Genomic DNA, 14,183 nt, shown 5'->3' with positions numbered 1-14,183 from the left:
CGTGTTTTTAAGAATTAGCTTCCTGTCTTGCCCAAAGATTCTGTCCATTTAAAAACAACAAATACTGTAATAATCCAAATATCGTTTTCTGTTTCTATTCTAGTTTGAGAGAGAGAGAGAGCTCAGTAAAACCTTCTAAGCAGAAGTGAATACCATAGAGAGCAGATAGTTGTGAGAAGTTGCACGATTAAAGATGCAGGTAAACATTTTAACAGTGCCAGATGTGTCAGGGGAGCTTATAATCCTAACTCCATATTTGGAAGAGTGAAGTTCACCTCTTAAAAGCAGAAAGCTATGTTAGAAGCGGCAGCAGTTCTGCAGAAGTGGAGGGCGTGCTCTTTGCTAAGAGTGGTGTACAGCGGTGAGGGGAGGATTCCCTGCCTGCAGTTGCAGGAGTGCTCTCCTCACTCCCCCCTTTGTCCACTCTGTGACTGTTGATGGTTCTTAGCCTCTTCTCAATGCAAAGGCCACTGTTTTTGCTTTAAAAACGTTCATCTGTGATTATGATACTCCCTGAACTATCCAGACTAGTTTCAGAGTATTAACTTTGAAGTGGATGGTCTTTATCGTGTGCTAGTAAGTACTTCAGACTTTGAACACCATTTCCATAGATCCGTATTTAAACTTAGTTAAGTACATTTTAAGATCAGTTGAAAAACAGCAAGTATTGAAATTCTTGAAGTTTATCCAGCAAATTCATATAAGTCCTTAAATCTGAGATAACTGGTAATTATGGCCACTTGCAGTAATCTCTAATACTGGTGACAACTTCCTTTTCCTTTAATATGCTGCAGTTGATGGATGGTCGAAGAAAAATTCTTCTAGATTAGGAATAAAACACTTTATAAATCAGTAACAGTGACTGCTGTATGAATTGGACAAGTAAGAATTTATAAAACCTTGGTCTTCTTTACAGACTTAAACCAGAGATTCTAAATGTAGACATAATACAGATCTGTTGATTTCTCTTGTTAAGATGACAGCTTTGGCTTTATTTTCATGTAGTCCTTCTCGCTATAATATCCATATATATTTTGAAGACTGTTAAGGAAGGAACCAGATCCTTTTGAAGTGTCAAAACAACTGGTTATTCTTAGAAAACAATACCCTGCTGTCATGTACAGTCCTACAGCTGGGCCCTTAGTCTGATCCACACATCCTTACCTACCTACTGAAAGGAAAACTGAGATTTCAGCCGTTGGGAAGAGTATTTCCTTCAGCTGTTCGGTCACCTGAAGCTCAGCAAAATGCCTTGTTTTTTTCTCTGGGGAACAAAGCCTTGACTAACATCCCCAAACTGCACTGTGATTTTGTTTTTCTGTTTCGACTCATCTCTCACTGATGATGGAACTCTTTCCAACCTGGCATCCTGATCTCGTAGCATTGATACTTTACTTCAAATGAAGCAGTATCTAAATTATCAATGCTTTCATAGTCACTGTATATCATGGTAAACTGAACTCCCTGTCTTCCCATACTGCATTTTAACAATTTTCAAGCTGAGTCTTGCAATATTTCACCATGTAACTGTAAACATGGTTGAATAATATGAAACCTGAGGAGTATTTCAAGCTGTCTTAAAGTTATTAATATCATAAACATTTAAAAACACCTTACGTTCTCTTGTGCATCAAAATTGCAGTAGCAGTGATCAGAAATTTAGTTCTTCAAATTCACAACAGAACAAAAGAGGCCCTCACTTCCAGGCCTTTTCAGTGACAGATGTGCAGGTTTTCTCATTGCATCACAGCTCAGAAGGACACTGACGTCTCAGCCTCAGACGCTGTAAGTTTTGAAGCAAAATGTAATGTTTCATTCCCTCTTATATCTCCTCTCCCCTGCCAAACACCCATTATTCAAGCTGCCTCCATAGTTTTATTTAAATCTTCAAGATATTTCTTGAAATTCATTAACTTCTTACCAAATTCAACTTCTCTTCTAATCTCTTCTACTAAGAGCTTGACCTGCTGTGGGTACCACTAACTGTTGGCTGTGGCTTCTGCTGTTGCCCCAGCTGCAGGCACAACAAATGTCTGAAATATTCCTGTCACTACTGACCACTAAAAAAACTGACTCAGTGAAAACTCTCACTTTGACCTCTGGTTATTTGTAATTAGTGATATTTTGTCGCTTTTGTTAACATGCATAAATGGAGGTGGGCATTAGTTCATTCTAGCCCCTGAATCTGTGTGTGTCGCTGTCATTGTTCAGGTTCTCTACAGTTCTGAATTATCATTTGGTTCTTTTCTTCAGTTCAGCTGGTATATCTGAAGCAGCCAAAAAGGGAGGTCAGCGTACTTTGGTGCTCCTCTTGGGCTTCCTGTGATGCCAGGGTGTTAATTAATACTACAAGAAAGGTCACAGCCTGGGCAAGACTAGGCCATGCCACACAAGGCTGGCACCTCTGTTCCATGGTGGTTGCAGCAGCCTCTCGGTGCTCAGTCACTTTAATCTAGTCATCTCCCCGTAAAGGTCTACTTGTACAAGCTTGTGCCAACTTTGTGTTTTGAAGATCTTTGTTCTGAACTGCTTGTCCCACGCCATTACCAGTTTCTAACATTCTGAGCCTGTTCACATGCCTCTCAAGAACTGAACTCCAAAGTCCTGTACATGATGTTTCTTTGCTGTATTTTCTGGCAATTACTTTCAATTACTTTCAACATATTCAGAGTATCTTCACAACTACCTGGATAACTCGGCACCCTTATACAGAAACCCCTAATACTTCTGGCTTGTGTGCTGTTACTCCTAGCTGGACAGGGCTTTTCTGATTTTCTTCTCCCTCAGCAGTATCAAGATGCCTCACAGATAGCATTCCCTACTCCTTTTCATGTTGTTTCTTTTGTCTCAGTACGAACATCTACATCCTGAACGCATTAAAAATAACCTGTTGATTTAAAGCTGTTCTTGATTTAAGATCTGTTTCTTGTATGGCAAAAAGTCCATGCTTTCTGGTTTGATTTCCCTCCCAGACAGAAAACATTTAGGAAACTTCACTAAAACTGCTTATATCCATTGAAGGGAAATGATGGTCATATGGGTGTGTTTCTTCTGCCTGTGTGACCTTCAGCTTTGCTAAGGACTTCTCACTCTTTCAGTAAACGGTGTGACTATTTTCCTTTATGAAACCTGAAAGTGAATTTGTCCAAAGCAGATTATTGAGCAGTGTAATACACTTCTTGCTGCAGTTCTTTGAGTTTGAACACATTTTGGAACTGCCTCAGCTAAATTGAGAATTACACATCTCCTGATCACAGCTCCTCCCAACAACTAGGAGAACAGATTTAGCACCTGGAAGACAAGGATGCACCAAAGGAACGATTGTGTTTACTAGTCAGTTACTTAACAGCTATTACACCGATGAAGTTATAAGAGCCAATGAGAGCTCCCAAAATTATAATGGTTCAGAAGGAATTTTCTCTAATTTTAAGCCCAAAATAATATCCTTTAAAACATCCTTTTGCAAGCATTTCCACTGCAGTATAAGTTTGTCATTGTGTGACAGTATTTATAGTATCCAATCAAGCTATGGGAAGAATGCTGTGTTTCAAGAGCAGGAACCTGCCACCTGGCACACAATTTATGTAAAAACCCTACTGTCCCACAATTCATTATCTGCTTTTCACAGCTCTTATTGAATGAATTTACAAACGATGTTTGAATTGGCTCAAAGTCAAAACAGGCACGCAATGACTTCTCTTTAAAAATGGGAAAGTCAAAGTACTAAAGTAGTACATAACATACTTGCTGGTATTTGTTATTGAGCTTTATTTAAACATAATTTCTTACACAGGAGCATGGAAATTATGCTGTAATGAAGACTAGTGTTTCAGTGTAGCAGTTGATATACTCCTTCTCAGACTGGTTGTTCCACAGATGTTCACAGTGGTAACACTTGCTTAGTTACTGTTAAAAGTTGAGATAACTTACTGAAGTTGCTAACAGCCAAGCAAGTGGCCAGTAAATTGTAAAGATTTCAGATGGGAGCCGAGGGAAGGGAGTTGAGAATAAGGAAGAAACCTTAGAACTCTAAACAGAAATCAGGACCTGATGCTATTCAAGCTATATGCATCTATTTTCTTGCATATATTTGTGTAATCCATGCCATTCCCTTTCCTACTTTTCTTCCTCTTTTAATGGTTTTCTACTTCTTTCATTTCCACCCCCACCAGAACCCAGGAGAACCAAAGAACTAAATTAAAAGGAGCAAATTCAGTTGAAATGAGATTATTTTCCTAATATAAAGTATCTCAAACGCACTGTAACAAGCCATTAGACTTGCAAGGCAATTCACTTACTTGTGGAAAGACATAAGCTTCCAAGGGACACACTTGGTTTATAGTCTCTTTGGTCATCATTTCAAACGTAGAATCTTATTATAGACAGTCACGTAACAAACATACCTGAAGATTCTGAAGTACAGATGTTCAACAGTTCACGTTAAGATAAACACTGAAAATCTGATGCAGTTAGATATCTGTGCTAGTCCTTTTCATACCATCGTCCATACAGAGCAGCTGTCAGTAGACCATTAGAAGTTCTATTTTTGCTTAGGAAATAGTGGTTGTTTTTCCAGCCCATGTGATCAGCAAAGTCCAAGGTAATACCAGATGTCAGCAGTAAAGGAAAGATATAAGGCGTACTCATATTTCCCCATAGCTGGAAATCTATCAGAGCAGTGGCCTGTGTAACCTCCTGCCCGCAAGTGCTAAAGCTGAGACCTCCACACTTCACTAATGCACAGGCCTGGACATAGTATATGCCATTCACTGTATGGAGCCCGTCAAAAACTCCCAAAGCGTATAATTCATCAGTTAAAACATCTCTCTTATAATTTAAGTAGCAACAAAGAGTATTGGCACAAACCTGAAGTTCTCCTTTTTCCGCCCATACAGGAACAAAAGTAAAATTGTCATACATCATTTCTGCATAGAACAGGGGAGGCGACTGTTCATTTCCTTTCTCTGATACTTTGCCAGGGGCCTCCTGTCCTTCCGTAAAGCAAACTTGGTCATCCCCTGAGGTACTTGTAGAAGTAGTGCATGAATGATGTACATTCTCTCTAAATCTTTCATTACGCTCCAAATTGGTTTGGTAGTCTGTGCTAATGACGGGAATTTCTGCTACTATGAGCTTTCCACCATAACTTTCCATGTTGTGGTAGATAAATGATTTGACAGGAGTGTATATGCCACTCCCTGTCATGCCCAGGGCAGGGTGGTGGATATTAGCTGCTAAAATATTGACACCAAAAGCTGTTGCAAAAGCTTGTTGAAATTCTACAGCAGACAGGAGTGGGAGCTGGTTCATCCAGGCAGTCGGATAGACAATCTGTTTTACATTGTATTGTCTGATTAGATTCACTGCTGGCTCAAAGAAGAGTATGTCAAAGCAAGTAAACATACCAAACTTGCCAGCAAAAGGGGTATCAAAGAGCTTATAGTCAGGCTCTGGAGGGGTATCAAAAGCATATTCAAAATACAGATTGTGTTTACGGTACGTGGCTACCAGTGTACCAGAATCATCGAACACCACGTTGGTATTGAACTGGTATCTTCCATCACGTGGACAGTGAGGGTCGGTGTGCTCACATGGTTGCTTAGTTCCTAAGTTTGCCACCAGGAATATTTTGTTCTTCAGTGCCATGCAGCTCAGACGTTGAAGAACCTACAGAACCAGGAAATGGTGAGGAAGTTTTACTTCAATATATTTAATGCTTTTCAAATTACTATTTGCAACTGGAATTTGTATACATTTAAATTTAAACATAATGACATCTTTATGATGAAAGATATTAGAAATCATTGTTTTCTAGACCAAAAAGTACTTCAGATACCAATTACAGAATGGCCTTAAAAATTATCTAATTTTTATTTCCTGCAAAGTAAGTAAATAAATAAATCTCACCACTTTAAGGACTTGAATTTTCAGTAGCTTCTGACCATTGCTTGGAACATCAGTGGCTTTAAAACACCACAAGACAACTGAAACCTTTGAGCAGACAGTGTAGCTGATTTGTGTGCAACTTTAGAAAAGCAGATCTCTGATACCAATTATTTGCACCTGTAGCAGTTTGTTCCTGCAACTACTTTAGAATTTTTATTATAAATTTATTTAAGAAAACTATTAGCTGCAACTCACAGAAGCAGAGATGTAAACACTTTTTGCTCAGTTGCAGAAAAGAAATACTGAATGTTGCAGGCTGTACTGTTGGTATGTTTCTTCCAGCTCAGAGAAAGCTGTATATTAACTGCCGTTTATTTTCTTTGAAGGTATGACTGCCCGGCCTGATGCACCACAGTGCAGCTATTTGAAGCTAAATCTGAACAAGTACAAATAACTGTTGTTAGAATTTAAATCATTTTCCTAAGTTGCACCCCTACACTACACAGTGTTGCTGAGAAGGTGAGTGTATCGCTCAGGAACAACACGGTTTACTGGCTTCTGAGGCCCAGAGCACTTGGGATTTCTCTCCATGGCACTGGACCATTCAGATCTATCAGCCACCTTCACTCAGACTGTGCAGATATTTTTTAATAGCTTTTCACATAATGGTGGGCTACTGCTGTTGTCTAAAGCTATGTGTTTATAGAAAACTTACAGCTTCAGAACATTTTTGATCTGATATTCTGCAGTTATGCTGAAATAAGAACATGCAGTAGCAAGGCTACTGAATCCTGCTTAACTGCAACAAAAACCAAAGCATTCCAGTATTGCAAACCGAGTATAGGATCTGAATGTCAAACTAAATTTTTGCTTGTGTGTGATATAATATAGTAATAAAGACCAATAGGCCAAAGTAGGTCAGAATTTACCACTGTACTGTTTAAACCCAAACTCTGCTATCTTAGTTGGCACAGAAATAATTACTTAGTTTCAGTGTATTGATTACTGTAACATTAGAGGAATAAATAGTTTGTATTCCTAAGCATGGCACAGTTACTTTAACATTAGGTCCAGAAAAGTAGATGAAAATACTGTTTTTGTGATTTGCAGATCACTTCCTCTGTAATTACACACGATTTATGTTGAACTGTGACTTCTATTACACTATTGCAGGTCCTTTCCTGTTTCTTGAGCAAATCAATTAATACACAGTTAAATGAGTCAGAATGTTCTGAAGTCATTATGTCCACAGAATGCTTGGACTATTAAAACAGAGTAACAAGGAGGTATCAAATGACAATAGTACAATATTATTTTATTAAAACAATAGTCCAAATAAAATCCCAAACTACTACTGATGTATCTTATTAGAATGCCATTTCATAGGTTGGGGAAAGGGAGTTTAAAAGCCCATAAGACTCATAAACAAGCTGAACTTCTTTCATGTGTCTATCCAAAGTTTTCTAAGAATGAAACCAGCATAAACAGAGTCCATTAAAACAATCTGGTGACTAAGAATTGTTACAGTTCATTTTTAATTCCCTAAGCAAAACTAGATCTGTGCTTTTGGTTATTCCCCTTCTGTACAGAAAATGTTCCTGTATTTACCTCTGTGTCACTGAACAAATACTTCTCCCTGCACGGATTCCACTTCACAGAGCCGGAATGCGGAACAAAGTCTAAATAAGGATAAATTGATCTTCTTGTGAAGTTGAAACCATGGATTCCATCTTCAGGAAAAACAATGATCTGTGCCCCCTGTGTGTAAAACAAAGGCACGTTTTGGAGGAATAGCAAAACCAACCTAAGTATGAAATGAAAAAAAAAAAAAGGCAATATTTTGGCTAAAGAGAGCTAAGGAAAGTTAAGATAACTCAAGTAGGTTTTGATTTGAACGCTGTTTGAAAACATCCTCTCTTTAACAAACATAGTAGGTGTAACTGTGTTAAAAAAAAAAAACAACAACTCATTTAACCTGACTCCTAACTTTACCTTGAGAAATAACTGATTTGGTGTTATTTCAGGAGAATGCAAATATGAGCAAACTTCATCTAAATTCTTACCAGAAATAGTCTCCTTTTATGTGAGTCATGAGAATATTATCATGCAGGTTAAAGACTTGTTTTCAGAACTATGCCATTTGTGGACGAAATGTGGACTATCAGAGGTGCAGTATTTGCATCAAATATGCAGCAACTGTATCAAAGGTGCAGCACAACTTGAGCACAGCCTCAGATAGGTACATAGGGTTGGAGAGGGCACTGGTAGTAGTTTTCAGAAACAGTTTGACTGTGGAAGCAGTACATGCTTTAGCAGCCATCACAGGTCTAGGCTGGTGCTGCCTAAAATTATGGGACAGCTGTTGTTATTAAAAAATATTAATTCATTTTAAATCAGACAGAGCATCAGTCACTCACATCCCTGTGACTTCTAAGAAGTCATTTCAAACGTGCTATCTTTGCTACTGCTTTGGGATCATTTATGTTATCTCAGATACAGAACTGCATTAAAATAGCAATCGTGTTTCTGGACTGCAAGGCCTCATAACCTGAATTTCTCAAACAAAAACAAAAAAATCCACATTCTGAAGTTATGCAAAAACAGTAGTTGTTCTGTTCCAAAAAAAATAAGATTTGTTTAACTTGTGTAACTTGCAAGTCACTTCTTCTCTGCATAGGGACAGTAAAGCCTATTTCCTCTGGGCTAGAACCACGTTGAGACTTCATCAGGAGGAAAGGAAAGGAGGCTGTGCATAAGAACTGCCAGAAATACCACTCTTTCTCCTCAGAATATATTTAGACTGAGTACCAGCCCACGGAGAGAAGGGGAAAGGAATGGAAAACTTTACTTCCACAAAGCTGTTAATGGTGGAACATTCATTTCCAAGGCATTAAACTTCAGTGTTTAGAAACATGCAGGAATTTCCATTGAGAGTGCTGGAATAAAATCAAAGCCAAAGACAGAAAACAATCTTTTAATAAAAACATTCCATTGAAGAAAACAGAAAGGAGCTGGATATCCAGATTAAAATAGAAAATTAATTTCTCTATACTAAATAACTATAGGTACGTTTTTCCAAGCTTGGAATAACTCGTCAGACAAGCTGCTAATGGGCTTGATTTTTTTCAGAGCTGCTGGCAGGTCAGAATGTCTGAAAAAACAGACCATACTTATGTATATAAATACGGCTGTAGTTGCCTGGGAACAGAAATGTGCAAGATTATCCTCAAAGAGCACTTACTGTATATACAGATAGGACACACGCAACTGCTGCTACGCCACTACCTGTCTTGCAGCAGCCGCTACTTGCTGGTCATAGATGTCCAGGTTTCTGCCCATGAGTTCCAGCGCAGACTGTCGATCAGTGAGGGCTGTTGGGTTAGGACTCAGGATGGACTCATGTTCGTACACAGCAGCCACGTAATGTGCCTCCTCCTTAACTCTTCCTGAGACAACTTGATAGCAGAAAAAGCAGACAGACAGCTTCCAGCACAGATCCACCATGTTGTGTGCCATAAATCTAGAGCAAAAAAACTCAAACAGGTGTGGAAGAGAAGGGGGAGCTTCAATGACAACTCATGCCAGGAATTTAAATTTAATATTAAATATGGACTGTAACTGAGACTCTGCAGCGTTTGAACTGAGTGTGTTGTTTTTAAATTCCTGACCAAAGACATGCATATTGTGTATTGATAGGCATACATATTGTGTATTGATAGAACTTCATTCTATTTGTGATGTTGTTTTAAAAAACTGCTTTTTGCTACATATCTAGTTGTACTGTCTCCTTGCTTGATCTCCCTTCAGTTTTTGTTTGTCTATAGATCTATTGCACCACGTAACAAAATATCTCTGGGAAAAGCTAAAAGCAGCTCACAAATGTGCACTTTCTCCCCCAGCTGGTAAGGATGGTGGTTTACAAGTAGCAATTCTTAAAATGACTTGAAGGCTGTATTTAGGAGACAAGTAACAGCATATACCATTTTATCCATTTAGATAACTGCCAAAAAAAAATTTGAAACTACTGCATTTATCTGTTTTTCTATCACAGGAATGGCTGTCCTGATGGATTCTGACTTTTCATTTTATTCCAGCTCTGCACATGTGATGAATAGATTCATTTGGCTTTTTTCCAACATCTATAAAAATGCTGAGTGCAATTCAGATCCATGTTCCTCCTGTACAGTGCAGACAGGTAACGTAACACAGTTTGTGGTAATAAAACAAAGCAAGAATCCAAACAAATACAAAAGAATTGCATAACTGAGCTTTTCTTAGATTTAATTCTTTTCCCACCTGGTTCAATTCCCTAGACCTCAATAGCAGCTTCCTTAAAAAGAACGCATTGGAGAAAAAAATATATATGTATTGGAGAAATCCCTTTATGCTCCAAAGTTCAGAGGCTGAGCAGCAGAAACAAATGAAGAATTACAGAACCTGAAGGCTGGGGCACCCTCTCCAATATGGGCCCCCTATGACTACATCCTGTACTTACACAGTAAGATTAACGGGAGTTCAGTATTTGTTACCCGCGTTAAGAAGCATTAAGAAATTAAATGTTGGATATCACCAAAGTTGAAAGAACAGGAAGGAGAGATGTGCTGATGTTAGATAGTGATTGCCTGCAGTATTCAAGTTCAATTACCAACTTTTTAGTTGTATTTCTTTTTTGGTAACACTAATTCAGAAAAGAAGGTGCTAAAATGCAGTGTTTTTCATTCCTTGTGACCCACAACACCCTGACCTTTCCAAAGCAAATATGACGAGCTTTCTCTAGCTCTCACTGGGAGGAGTTCAATGGGAAAAAGAGACCAGTTTTAAACTGCTCCCACTTTTATTCTTATTCATGTCACATCAAAAGTAGTTTTCTACTTAAAAAAGGAAGTGTAGGCACACTAACTTAAATTCCAGAATAAAAAGCAGGTGATAATCAATCCTCAATACTGGTATAGTTTTTCTTTCTGTTTTTTTTCCCCCCTCATTTTTCCTAAATGCCAACTTGACCAGTATTCAGCAATGAGCAATTTGAAGTGTGCAGGAATCCATTCAGAAAGCTAAGTAACATTTTAATTTAAACTGCCTGTTCATTTCCACGAGCTTTATATGGAACACTCGTTTGAGAGCAACACAACCCTGTGTAGGACAGGAAAACCACAACCTTTGTGATTAGACAACAGATTTGTTTGCATAACAAAAACATTCTAGTATGCAATAACACCTGTCAGGGTCCAGGTGTGACTTAGCTATTCAGTGCCACTAAGTTCAACATTATATTTGTTTTTCTTGACCTTGAATCTGATTGTGTGCCCATATATACATGACTTCAGCAGTGAACTTAAGTTACCTAAAGCAGCATAAAAATAGAATACAGCATTGGCATCTCTGGAAACAGTTGTGTTAAGAATACTCCATTTATATAAATAGTTCTGACAGCGATGTACAGTAAGTTCCTCTTGCTATTCTACAATGTAAAGGAGTATTTAGCAGGAGCAATTTGGCAATGCACATCAAAACCTGAGGCTCCAGCTTTGTCTTGCGCAGCTCTCTGCTTTGCTAATGAAATCTGATCAGCATTTAGCAATACCCAGGTGCAAGAAAATATATAAAGCAGTAGCAGGGAATAGTAGAGAGAAAGGAAGCCTCTCACTGTTAAGGAAGCCAATGAAAATAAACACGCTGTTGGACTTCAGTGACAAAACTATCTTTTCTATCTGTCATTCCTTCTGTGCCAAAATGCCTATTTAGGACAGGAATGGGTTCACATCAGCCATTCCTTAACAAAGCTGTCACCTAAGATGTAATTAGAATTCTTCTCTACTAGCAATGGAAAAACTTGCAGAGTTTCAGATCACAGGATTGAATTGCAATGTATTAGATATGTCTTATAAGCCAAACATACCAACACAGAACATTAACAGGGCATCCAAAAAGGAAGGATTCACATCAGTATCTCAATTGTTTCCAACAAGCAGAAAATAAACCATGGCTGAAAACTGAGAATTCTCCAGGCTTACTGGTGAAATGCAACTTTTTGTAGTAGCCCTTCTTTTAGACGCACAAGAGCTTTAGCAGTGAACCTCTGACTGTACAAGCTCATCCAGCTGAACCTGTGACAAGTAAAGTAATTTACTCACTAAAATGTTTCCCAAGCCCTTACCCTTGGCTGAGATTACTGTTAGTTCCATGAACAATAGCTGAGGGCTTGGGAGCGCTCCCTAAAGCCCTTCCCCTTCTTGATTGCTTAAACAATGGGACTTCGCTAGCAAAGACAGTGCTCTGAACAAGGAAAGCTGTGGCAAGCTCCAAGGCTTAGGGACATTAGTAACATTTCCAGCCAAAGGTAGGACACCACTGGGGTTTGCTCATCACTTTTTATGTGAAACTCCAAATAAGTTACATCCTTTTATTTTTTATTTCCCTAATGGAAAGCACTATGCTATCTAACAAATCCTTTCCCTGAAGAGAGGATAATTTGTTTAGGATCTACAGAGTTGTCAGCTCACCTAAGTCACAACTCAAAAAAAAAATAATTAATAACCCAAAATGCTTTACAATTTTATTTATTTTCCCCATTCCTGTAATTTACACGATCTGTTGCCTGGCAGCTGTGCTTCAGTATGATCGTCTTACAAACCCACCTGCAGGTATTTCGTAGCAGTATTACCAGCATGCAGTTGCAGTACATTCATTACAGCACTATAGAAAAAGGTAGAAAGGCTGCTGTTTAAGTTCAGACGCTAATTCACAACAGTTTTTCCCCTGGTTACAGCGTGGGATGCTTTTCTATTGAATCTATCAGAACCATCCACTCTCAGCACAGTGAGAAAGTGCAGAACCCAGACACCAGTTCTACAATGACTTTGGAAACTTGCCAGTTTGCCAACTCTCGACACACATGGATCTATACACAGAGCAAAGCAATGTACACTCTGCTTCTTAGCACTTTTATAATTAGAAGAATCTAACAGACCGTGAAGCAGCACTTATCCAGGTCCTCTTAAATGAGTAATAGCAAATGCCTGGTAAGCCGTATTAACAGTGATAACTAACAGGCAAAGTACTGACTTTACTAAGAAATAAAAGTATTTTTTTTTCAATTGAGTTATGCTCACAAGTTATGCAACGTTGCCAGTGTTCATGCATAGGTTGCTCCAAAAGTAATGCCTGCTATTCATTTCCATACAACAAAAGAGCACATTAAAACTATTTGAGCAAATTATCAGCTAGAAAAAAAAAAAACAAAAACCACTATTTTTTCAACATAGTCACCACCACGAGCAGTGCATTTTCAACAGTGATGAACAAGAGCCTGCATGCCATGCTGAATAAAATCTCCACCAGCAGAGGTGACCCCTGCTGCTATTGCTGAAACACATCAGCACTGCCTCACCGTGCTTGCATCCATTGGTTGGTCTCCAAAAATGTTCAACAAGCACTGATCAATGTCAATGGGTGCCATTTTTCCTGCACGGAGGAATTCAATTCCACACCTTCACTTCATCCACACTTCCATGTCAGATGCTGTTCTGTCAGACTGCCCCTCTGCTGCCATCTGTCACATGGCAACAACATGGAATGGAATATTGGTGGGAAAGCTCAGCCTCTGCTGCCATACCACCAACATCCACCTCTGACATCATTGGCCAACATCATAAAATAGGAGGCATTACTTTCAGAGCAGCCTCCACATAGATATACAAGCACACAAATGTGGATCTAAAAAAGTGACCAACCTCCCACTAACCTTTTTCTGTCCCCACTGACTCCTCCCATCTGCTGATTTTGAATCCCCTGCCGTCTCTTAACATTTAATTACGTGTTTTTATGGTGTTTTTCTTTTGGCAACGCTGTCACAGCTCGGTGTAAACACGCGTCCCGCTTCCATTCCTGCTAAGCGTTCATTCCGTAGGTTAACAGGTTACATAACCTCACTCCGACTTCTTGCCTTTTACCCAAAGCCAGACTCAGCGCTGCCATGCTGGGCCCTAGCAAGCCAGGACGGCGGCAGCGCACACCGCGTCACTGGAGAACCGTACGAAGCTGGCGGCACCGGTGACACCGTGGGCAGAGCACGCTGAGGAGGACCTCGCTCTACACCTATGCTCCTCACGAGCACGGTAACAGGGAGCCCCGCACCCCAACCCACCTGTCCTCCGCCCCGCTCCACGCCACAGCTCGGCCCCGCCCGCTGGCGCTGCCGTTTAACGGTCGCGCACGCGACGCGCCTCAGCCGCCCCCTGCCGGCACGGCCGCGCACGGCGGCGGCCGTCTCCCGCCCTCTGACTGGGTGACCGCTC

The 14,183-nt window shown here is 39.6% G+C and overlaps 1 protein-coding gene across 4 annotated transcripts; it reads right to left on the bottom strand.

The window, feature by feature from the left end:
* Positions 1-3,748: 3,748 nt before the first annotated feature.
* On the bottom strand, positions 3,749-14,175 carry BTD (biotinidase). Of its 4 annotated transcripts, none has more exons than XM_010712826.4 (4): positions 14,033-14,175; positions 9,172-9,406; positions 7,495-7,644; positions 3,749-5,667 (listed from the first exon to the last, which is right to left on the bottom strand). In XM_010712826.4, exons 2-4 carry the CDS (start codon positions 9,400-9,402, stop codon positions 4,483-4,485), a joined length of 1,566 nt encoding a protein of 521 aa, XP_010711128.1. In that variant the 5' UTR covers positions 9,403-9,406; positions 14,033-14,175; the 3' UTR covers positions 3,749-4,482. The 4 variants fall into 4 exon arrangements, with proteins under 4 accessions (XP_010711128.1, XP_010711127.1, XP_019472049.2 ...); XM_010712825.4 differs by lacking the exon at positions 14,033-14,175 and adding an exon at positions 13,631-13,963; XM_019616504.3 differs by lacking the exon at positions 14,033-14,175 and adding an exon at positions 13,277-13,622.
* Positions 14,176-14,183: the final 8 nt, after the last annotated feature.

This window comes from Meleagris gallopavo, chromosome 6, assembly GCF_905368555.1.
Source record: "Meleagris gallopavo chromosome 6, MGAL_WU_HG_1.1, whole genome shotgun sequence".
Lineage (NCBI taxonomy): Eukaryota > Metazoa > Chordata > Aves > Galliformes > Phasianidae > Meleagris > Meleagris gallopavo.
Note: the sequence above shows the minus strand (reverse complement) of the source record. Positions and strands in the feature narration are given on the sequence as shown.

Coding starts and splice junctions, on each gene's coding strand:
- BTD (XM_085226295.1), bottom strand. CDS start 12,556: ATGCTGGTAATACTGCTACGAAATACCTGCAG. Junction 9,407..12,524: donor CTGCTACGAAATACCTGCAG/GTGGGTTTGTAA, acceptor TTTTTGCTCTAG/ATTTATGGCACACAACATGG. Junction 5,668..7,494: donor ATTTGTTCAGTGACACAGAG/GTAAATACAGGA, acceptor CTGGTTCTGTAG/GTTCTTCAACGTCTGAGCTG.